Source organism: Asterias rubens, chromosome 17 (genome assembly GCF_902459465.1).
Source record: "Asterias rubens chromosome 17, eAstRub1.3, whole genome shotgun sequence".
NCBI classification, from domain to species: domain Eukaryota; kingdom Metazoa; phylum Echinodermata; class Asteroidea; order Forcipulatida; family Asteriidae; genus Asterias; species Asterias rubens.
This window is the reverse complement of record NC_047078.1, coordinates 12,467,267-12,477,891: the sequence shown is the minus strand read 5'-3', so window position 1 is coordinate 12,477,891 and position 10,625 is coordinate 12,467,267. Positions and strand designations below refer to the sequence as shown.

Sequence of the window (10,625 nt, the reverse complement as noted above, 5' to 3'; positions counted from 1 at the left end):
GAGAACGGAGCCTGAAGCCGAAACCAAAGTAATAGCCGCCATGGTTTCGAAAAGGGCCCTAGTTCTGAGCATGCGAATATTACCTGGTTAGTCTGCTGCCACCTAGCGTCTAAAAAGTCCCCCATTTGATTTGGTTTTTTTTTCTGTAGGATGGTATTGTGCAGAGCTATGTATTGAGAGAAATTCGACAGGGGTCCAATTTCATAAAGCTGTTTGAGCAGAACAATGCTTGACAAATGTATTTGCTTAGTCAAATTTTAGTGGGGAGCCAGTAACAACAGTGTTGGCTGGTAACCAGTAATACTTTTCTGTGCTTAGCAAGTTTTTTGCGCTTACATGCTATATGAAATTCGGCACTTGTGGAACGGTCACGTGATTACTAGACGCCATTTTCAATCCAGCACAACCCAAATGTGCAGTCTAGTCCGGTACCCTGTGGGCGTACATGCGGTTTGTTTGGACCCAAACTGTCTTGTGTTCGCATAAATTGTCACAACTATCTCCACACTGCTCTGGTTTATTATTTGTTTAACCTTAGCAGCAAATTCTCAAAAGAGCATAATTTACCATGCAAGTACATAATATACACGTGTTACCGCAAACCAAAAAATATACATAGATACCTCACCATGCAATGCCCCAAATCCCGTGAAACTTTACACTTTACAATAAATAAATAATATACTAGTGGAGTGAAATCCTCTGCTTCTAATTTCTCAAAAGAACTTTGTCCGAGCTGCTTCCATCCCCATTCAGAAGTGACGGATGGCCAGTGTAGCAAGCACTGCGATCAGAAAGGCAACAAGAAACGCCTGGTGACCAATGGTAGTGGCTGAATTACAGTTGTCACCATTGCAGTAACAAATCTAGCAAGACAAAAAAGTAGTGTGCTATGATAATAATATCGAAGTTTTATGTAGCGCACGTTTCTCCCGACAAGCTACTAAAGGCGCTGAGTATATACAATTTTTCAGAAAGATAGGTTATTGCAGTGATCTGAGACCCAATTATTTAGCACCTTATAAGGGTTTACAAGGTGCTACAGCGCATACAGCAGTCACAGCCAGGAACATCGGGGTGAACCCCTTCTCTTTTCGATAAGTGCATTGGGTTCTTTTACATGCGTTACACAACACATGGGATAGCGAAGGAAGGGGAAACCTTGCAAAGCTGCCAAGATGAAAAATATGTGAATATATTATTTTTCTTCATCGCACCCCCTTTTTTTTTTTGGGGGGGGGCATCCGTGTACAAATTGGCCATGGTAGATTTACAAAGCAAATAAGTTATCGTTTGTTGTTCACCACATCTGGACCAGAAAATACTGCTTCAAACTTCTTGGCTAAGCTAGATTGGGTATGACACCAGTCACAACCATATTAACTTAGTTTAAACTATTTCTGTGACGTCACTCTTTTGAAGAAAGTGTAGATTATTTTTGGCTGGTAAACTGGTACTGCTTGGCAATACTATTATGTGATTAGCACAATGCTGTGCTTACAGGCTTTATTAAATTTGGCCCTGAAGTGCGCAAGAGTCAATTTTGGGACGTGATAATAAAACCCTATCATCTGACAATGAGAGACTTTGGAACACTAGGTGGCAGCAGACTTACTAGGTACATTTCCATTGTTTACGTATTTCTGAGCACGCGCACATTACTAAGAACAATGGATTTTACCTGGTTAGTCTGCTGCCATCAAGCGTCCAAAACGTCTCACATTGGCAATGCTTAATTCAATATACTAATCATAATACCGAGGGATAAACTAACTGATAGCAATCCCCCACAGTCTTCCAGATAGTCTAAAGATTTTATCTGACCATTCCAGGGGTGGACCCGTAGCAATGCACATCGCGGGGTCAGGTGTGTCAAACAGAAGATGAAGGCTCGTTTGCGTACGAGTAAATGAAAATTCCCTGAAGACAGTGGACCAGTCTATGTTGTAGAAAATCCAGCGGGTAAACGACCTTGCCCTGGCCTCTACAAATGATGTTTCTCAAGTGTATTTTCTTAATAAGAAGTCAGTGGAACTTGAGACTTTAATTAAATTCATACGCAGCGTAATGCGCTTAATTAGACAGTTACTAATTGGGTTCAACCTCATAAAGCTAAAGCAGAAAATACAGCTTAGCAAACATTAGTGATGCACCGTTGCAACAATGTAAATGTTATGGAATTTTAGCTGTGAACCAGTTTCTTTTAAGCAAGATTGTTCGGTGCTTATCAAGGTTTTATGAATTTTGAAATTGTAAATGTTATGGAATTTTGACTGAGTACTTTGTTTTTATTAAGCATGACTTTTTCTGTGCTTATAGCAAGGTTTTATGAAATAGGACACAGGAAGTGAAATGCACTATGGGTTTTAAACACGTACCTGGCCAGTGAATTTCGTGATATCGCCAACATCACTGGAGGCTCCGATAAGGTTGATATCGTTCGTGGATTCATCCAATGCTTGTGTGTTAACACAAATTCCCTGGTTTGTACTCTCAAAGCTTCCTGGACGGACCACGCAACGGCGTATGGTAGAATCCACAACGCTGATTCCAACTGGACGAGTCGATTCGTATGGATAGGGGTGGAAATGATAGCGGATTAGGTGAATAATGGGATCAATCAAAACATAATTCATGGAAATGTACCTTGTTAAAAACGGAATCGTCTGTATACACTCATAAAGGCAGTGGACACTATTGGTAAATTACTCAAAATAATTATTAGCATAAAACTTTACTTGGTGAGGTCTCGAAATCAACCATCTGAAAGCACACAACTTTGTGTGAATAGTGCCTTTGAGACAAACGGGTCAGAATTGACACGGTGTTGCACAAGGGAAACCTGTCCCCATGGGATTCTCTTTTTTGGGGGGAAATAAACATGGGCTGGAGGAGGAGGATAAAGAGGGCGCTATAAGAAGAAGTTTGTGCACATTTCCTTGCCTTCCAACTCTAGGAACCTAAGCCCGATTTATAAGAGTTGCTTTACGGCCGGTTTTGTGCTTAGTGAGCGATTTCCATTTCATAGCGCTGCTAAATGTAAGCACACGAACAGGCATCTTTCCGGTGCTCACTGCACGAAAATGAAAGACGACACAGATGACATGTAATGCAAACCCATGGTGAAAGCACAAGTTGGCCGCCTACATTTTTTGCTTACCAGTGAAATACGTTAACACGTTAGCATATTGTTCTGCTACAGTAAGCACGAAAACGTGCCTACTTTTAAGCAGTGCTATGAAATTGGGCCCAGGTTTTCAGTACACCCCCTGACTGCGTGTGTTTTCCCTGGACTAAATATCTGGGGTTTTCCGGCAATAAAATTATAAGAAAACTGGTTACTTATTCACGTGTTAAATACTTACTAGAAAGATCATCGAATGTGTAATATCCTTCGATCTAAGCACATTTCAGTAAAGTAAACCGGATTTGGGACCTAGTTACTTATTCACGTAGTTACTTACCAGAAGGAACATCGAATGTGTAATACCCATCGACCTTAGCACAGACGTAATCCCTGCCGTCATTTGGACAGTCTTCCCCGGCATAGGTCACCGTTCTGAGGAGGGTGTAATCCTTACAGTACTCGTTATTGTAGATGTTCGGGACACCAGACGGGAAGTCGGCATGGACACAGGCAAAACACTTGGTAGCGTTTGTTGCGAAGGAACCTGACCAATGTGCAGAAAGGTATAGATGGATTGCACATGACGTCATTGGCATGGCCGCCATCTTTGATGATTTGTGCACGCGTGAAAGGCTATCAAATTAGCTGCACGTTACGCGAACAAATACGTGAACGTAAAAGCAGAAAAATGTTAAAAATCTCACGTGTTAAGCATACGTAAAACTACCACTTTTCACGTCAGGTATACGTACGTGCAGACGTCATACGTGAGCATGCAATAAGCCCAAAGTGGTGACGTCACCTAGAAACGGCACCATTTTCTGACGTTCACGTTCACGTGTTTACTCGCGTAACGTGCAGCCAAACCTTCCTACTGATAGCCTTGCACGCGTGAACGTTTCAGCAAAGATTGTGGTCAATAACGCCAGGTGCAATTCATCATTAATATCTATATTCAATTATATGCAAATACGAATGTGAAGCAAATTGTTGTAACGCAATAATCGGTATGTGCTCTTCTTCCTATGGGAGACTTTTGAACGCTAGGTGGCAGCAGACTTACAAGGTAAGTTTCCATTGTCCAAGTAGATATAGGCATACGCACATTACCGAGTCAGTGGATCTATTTGGTAAGTCTGCCGCAACGCTAGACATTTTGCTTGCACGAAGCCTGTCCAGAAGGAACCGTGTTTTAAGCATGATCGGTGGAACTGACAGAATATCGAAAACAGTGTTCGTGTTTTGTATCATCAATCACATACATTAAACACCAAACCTGAGAAAATTTCGGTTTAATCTGTTGTGTGAGAAACTAGTGAAAACCATCTAAAACTTTTAATAAGTAAACAATTGTCCTTAATTTTGGCTGTAACATCCGAAATCAGCTGTTGCATCGAATATGACCTCAATGTACATGAAAGTAGTTCACACAGAAAAAAAATGTTGAGTGCATTATGTAGAACTCTCAATATGTATTTATGGCTGCTTAGTAAACAAATTGTTAAAAACTTTTTAATTACAAACATTTTTGCTATTTGTATTGCTTTGAACTAAAACCAATTAATTTATAATGTTAAAGGCAGTGGACACTATTGGTAATTACTCATAATAATTATTAGCATGAAACCTTTCTTGGTTACGAGTAATGGGAAGAGGTTGATGGTACAAAACATTGTGAGAAACGGCTCCCTCTGAAGTGCCATAGTTTTCGAGAAAGAAGTAACTTTCCACGAATTTGATTTCGAGACCTCAGATTTAGAACTTGAGGTCTCGAAATCAACCATCTAAACGCACACAAATTCGTGTGACAAAAGGTTATTTTTCTTTCATTATTATCTCGCAACTCTGATGACCGATTGAGCTCAAATTTTCACAGGTTTGTTATTTTATGCATGTGTTGAGGTACACCAACTGTGAAGGCTAGTCTTTGACAATTAACAATAGTGTCTACTACCTTTAAAGGGGCTCTGTACGAGCCTAGGCTTTTTCCCTGGTGCCCTCCTCTTATCACCCTTTGTTAACTTTTTTTCTTTTATGTTTTATAATTATTTATTGTGATATTTGGAAATAAAAAATCAGTCAATCCATCAATCAATCAATCAATCAATCAATCAATCAATCAAACTGTTAAAAGGGTAAGTAATTTTCAACCGTCCACCGACATTTTAGCGATGTTAAAAAGGCAATGTGCTCCTTTCAACCCATTCAGTAATTTAGTTTTATCTTTAAAAATGTAACTTACCGCGAAGCAGTGCTAAAAACAGACACAACGGCAATGCCACACGAACGACACCTGTTTGATACAAATAATACAAAACGAAACATAAAGTCACTGTGTACACTATAAGTACTACTGAAACCAACTGTTAGCATAAAAACTTACTTGGTAACGAGCAATGGAGAGCTGTTGGTAGTAAACAAAAAACCAAAACATTTGTCAGAAACGGCAAGAAACGAGGTCATTTTTCACTCGATTATGAAATACTTTAGATGTATAATAAAAGGCTTTATCAGGCCTTGATATTTGAGTGGAAAATTGCCTTTTTCTAAAAAAAACAATAAACCCAGCTCTCCATTGCTCGCTACCAAGTAAGTTGTCATGCTATACATTTATGAGTTAACCAACAGTGGCAAGTGCCATTAAGCGGTACAAAATATTATAAGTTTTGAAATATTGTATCTATGAAGCTACAACAAATATTTTGCACAATCCACCTTTAAAGCACACAAATTTAGAAGTGAAATGAAAATAGACCTTTGGGTTCGATTGACATCCGTTTCCTTAAAAAAACAACTCATGTTGTATATCTCAAATAAACAGACTTTAAAGGCACTGTGCACACTATTGGTAGTTACTCAAAATAATTGTTAGCATAAAAGCTTACTTGGTAACGAGCAACGGAGAGCTGTTGATAGTATAAACATTGTGAGAAACGGCTCCCTCTGAAGTTACGTAGTTTTTTAGAAAGAGGTAATTTCTCACTCAAATATTAAAAGAATTCAGGCCTGAAGCCTTTTATTATATGAACACACATTGTGCACAAGGGTGTTTTTTCTTAGTCTCTTGCAACTTCGTTGACCAATTGAGTACAAATTTTCACAGGTTTGTTTTTTTATGGATATGTTGGGATACACCAAGTGAGAATCCAGTGCTGTGACGCTCTGTGTGACATCAGAAAACCACTTACTTGCTGTCAGACTCGAAACAGACTTTATTTGCTCACCAAATAAATGAGGGGAAAAGCTTTCAGGGCACTAGAGTATTTCTCTATAATTATAACTGGCTTGATCGCAGCTGTCAAAATTCCAGTTGTGAAGGTGTACATAATCTATGACAAGTGTTTTTTTTTAAGTTTAGATTCTCAAAAATAATGTAAAAAAACTTTTATGAATTGAGTGAAGTTACAGAAATAGTTTAAATTCAATGAAGCATTTTTTCCCCAGTACACTCACATTAAGATAATACAGAATCGTTTATATAGTAGTATTAAAGAGTACAGACACGATCAATGATATCGATAACTGAAAAAAACAAACCAATCTAAGGAGATTGTTTAAGTAAGGCGCTGGAACAGCCATAGACATTAAGCAAAGGCAACATAACAAAGATAAACCGTCAGAAGAGAATGCAAAATGTATAGGCTACCTGTAATGAGCTATAATTATAGGGTTAGAATCATTGACAGTTATTCCAAAATGAATGACCATACCATTTTGTTTGGTAATCAGCAATGCTGCTGTTAATGTGCTATACAAAATTTTGGAAACGATTTAGAGAGGGAGAGAGGGATTTAACACAATTTCAAAGCTGGAAACGTTTCTCAAATTGTGTGTCCAACTACGGATTATTCTTCCTGCGTGATGAACATTACATCCGTTATATTGAGATGTCTAAAAAACGCTACTGAATTTGTACAGATTGTTTTCATGTATAGAACGGATGAAAACAATCGAGCAGTTCCAAAAAACAACGGTATACTTTACATTTAACGTACTCTCCCCCACGCAATAACCAGTATTAGTCATTGATTGCGCAGTGGTGAAAACATCAATGTTGAAGTCCTTTGAAACTGTGATTTGCACTCAACATCTATTCCGATTGAAAACCAAAAAACAAAAACACAAATACTAAATCTTTATATAGGTTAGTTTGAAAATAATGTCTTAATTTACCACGGATTAAAACAATGAATAAGTTAAAACCCCAATAAATACTTTACATTTAAAATACTCTCCCCACGCAATGCTCATTATATTCATTTATTGCGCAGTGGTGAAATCGTTAAAAATTGAAGTCCTTTGAAATTGTGTTTCGTACTCATCAATTTTGATTGAAAAACACTACTACTTAGCAAGAACTGACCGACCGTACATCACTCACCATAAAGGAACTAATTAACCATTACTACTTACCCATGTTTATTTTGCAGTTTCCGCTTGTCCAACGAACGTTTTCGTTGCTACTAAAATCTGTTTGTTCTGTTAATTTTGAAAACGTTTGATTGATGGATTTGGCAAACAAAAAGATGGCTGCCGAGGGATTTAGCAAAATTATTGATTCCAATTTAATCGATTTGTTTGTGCCACGATCAGATAGTATTAAGGGAGTTGTTTAAAGGCACTTAACATTATTGGTAATTACTCAAAACAAATACTGGCACAACATATTATAGATATAGACAACATGTTGATAGAATACAAGCTGGTGAGAAACAGCTCCCTCTGAAGAAACGTAGTTTTTGAGAAAGAGATAATTTCTCACTCAAATATTAAAAGGCTTTCCTTCCCTTATTATTCTCTTGCAACTTTAATGACCAATTGAGCCAATATGTTCACAGTTTTGTTATTTTATGCATCTGAAAGGATACACTATGTGAGAATGCTGGTCTCTTACAATTTCCAAAGGTGCACAGTGCACTTTAAGTATAATGATTTAAACAAAATAATGATTGGTTTGATTACATTGTTTGCTAAAGGGTTGGTCTGCCCTTTATCTATGGAATTTCACAAATTACTTATATATTTATAATATTACGATAACATTTATCGAATGAAATCGAAATAGCATTAAAACTTACTTGTATTGGTAAAGATCAATGGAGCGCTGTTGATAGTATAAAACATTGTGAGAAATGGCTCCATGTAGGTTTTGAGAAAAAAGAGGTAACAGACTTCCGACTTTAAGCCTTTTTTATAGGCAAATAAAAGCACACACATTTTATTCTCTTGCAAGGTTGATGACCAGTTGAGCCAAAATTTTCACAGGTTTGTTATTTCGTACGTTTGATGGGATACACCAAGTGAGAAGACAAGGGTGGATTTCACAAAGAGTTAAGACTAGTCTTATCTCGAGTTAGGACGAGTTACCCGTCCTAACTTAGGACTAGCTGTACATTTTTGATATCTCCTAGGACTAGTGCTAAGTTAGGACTAGTCCTAACTCTTTGTGAAATCGACCCCCTGGTCTTTGAAAAACACGGGAAAAGGGGTAACGTATCTTGCTAAATGACACAAGTGTCACGACCGGGAGTCGAATCATATACACATGTGATCTGAAACACAAGAGCTTGAGTCCAATGCTATTATGGCCACAACACACAACAAATGATTACCAATGAATTCAAAATGACGTCACGTGCAGGGCATGGTTCATTATTGTCCGAGTGTGAAAAGAATATTCATTTTTGTATTTTTGATTTGCGCAAATCGATATTAGATCAGTGTATTAAAAACACATTTCTCGCATCTGTTCGCATGTGAGATATACTTGTGTGTATAAGACCGCGTGTAAATCGGCTACGGCTACTGATATGGCTCCGGCTGCTGCACCAAAGTTAAAGGGAATGTGTACGTTTCGTAATCATCCTAAAAAACTGAAGGCAATTTTTTTTAGTATAAAACATGTTGACAAAATTTATTAGTTTTCATCCATAAAATTGAACCTGAGAACGTTTCTAAGATTGTGGATTACGGATTATTTTTCCTGCGTGGACTGAACCGCTCAAGATTGTTGACGATATCTCAAAAACGCTACCAACCTTCGAAGTGTTCACAGGTTTTATTGGGAGAGATATGCCAGAGTTTGATTAGCTCTTATTCTGAATTGATATATTTATGAATAATAATTTCAGTGAGACGAAAATTAGTTTAGCATATACAAACACTGCTCTGTTGGCCTAATGTTGACCTTTTATTCAAAAACACACATCAGTATTGTTTGAAGCTTTTCATGGTGTGGATAAATAAGAAGTAACTATAAATAAATAGCAAACTTGCCATGTGAATTGGTTGTACCCGCAAGTTTACTATTTTATAGTTTCTTCTTATTAAAAACATACATCTTCAAAAGCAGTGAGTAGGGATTCATATCATGGTATAAAACTTGATCTACAGAAGGTATCAAAACACTTTAAAACAATTAAAACATATCAGGCGATTAGTACTGTTGCATTTATACCATCTTTTAGTTTGGCAAGTCTATTTCCCTAACAATTTGTTGGTATTAACTCTCAAATAGGACGAAGTAAAAGATCGTGATGTGATTTACGTTTTGAATCAAGACTACAGCTCGTTTACAGATAGTGCATGTCATGTACAAGGACACCGTGTTCATTAACATCACGTTCAAACCCGTAGAGTTACACGAGTACTCAACAATTCACTGCAATTACTCGAATAATGGCATGCAATCGATTACATTATTATAATGACAACAATTATTATGTACGTGACACTGTCGGTAAAGTTAAAGGGACGCTTTGTATTTTTTTTTTTTTTTTTAAACCTGCCTGATGGACATTCCCAGTGATGGCACTTGTGTGTTCCTCTATTGACGATGTGACCTGATGTGACATCACATGTTTACAAAAGAGCCACAGAGTCCGGACTTCCTGCAGGCACGATTTGTACACAGCTCAATGAAAGAAGACATCAAATCTTATATTTCATGGAGATTGCACTGTCCAATTCATATCAACCTTCGATATGTTGAAAAGGGGCATCAAGCTTTTACTTTCATAACTCTTGGATTTATGTGGAAATTATCACACAAAATGTCAACTTTCCCATAGGACCAGTGTAGTATGTTACCTGCCAGAATACCCAAAGTATATACAAGGTCACACTTATTGTACACAAAGCTCACATGGTCTATAGGTAAGATCAGTGTTGTAGTGACACCAATTTTAGTGGTGGAGACTGCCTACGGCACCCAGAGCTACCAGCCAATAAAGTCATCGTGCCCACTCACGGCAGGCGCTGCCCCGGAAGACCCACCAAGACCATGCTCAAGACCCTGATCAAGGATGCAGGAGTAGTCAACAAGGAGGAGCTTATCAGCTGTATGCAGGATGTGTTGTGTGGCGAGTCAGACATAGAGCCCGACTCAAACATCCGGCAACGCGACAACTTGGATCAACCATGGAGGAAAACAATTTAGATTCCTCCATGGATCGACTGAGTCCTCCTGCTCTAATAAAAAAAAAACAATATCTGGAAG

The 10,625-nt window shown here is 38.0% G+C and overlaps 1 protein-coding gene across 1 annotated transcript; it reads right to left on the bottom strand.

The window, feature by feature from the left end:
* Positions 1–72: 72 nt before the first annotated feature.
* LOC117301271 lies at positions 73–7,597 on the bottom strand. Its single transcript, XM_033785153.1, has 5 exons — positions 7,541–7,597; positions 5,370–5,420; positions 3,465–3,671; positions 2,379–2,554; positions 73–866 (listed from the first exon to the last, which is right to left on the bottom strand). Exons 1-5 carry the CDS (start codon positions 7,542–7,544, stop codon positions 753–755), a joined length of 552 nt encoding a protein of 183 aa, XP_033641044.1. The 5' UTR covers positions 7,545–7,597; the 3' UTR covers positions 73–752.
* Positions 7,598–10,625: the final 3,028 nt, after the last annotated feature.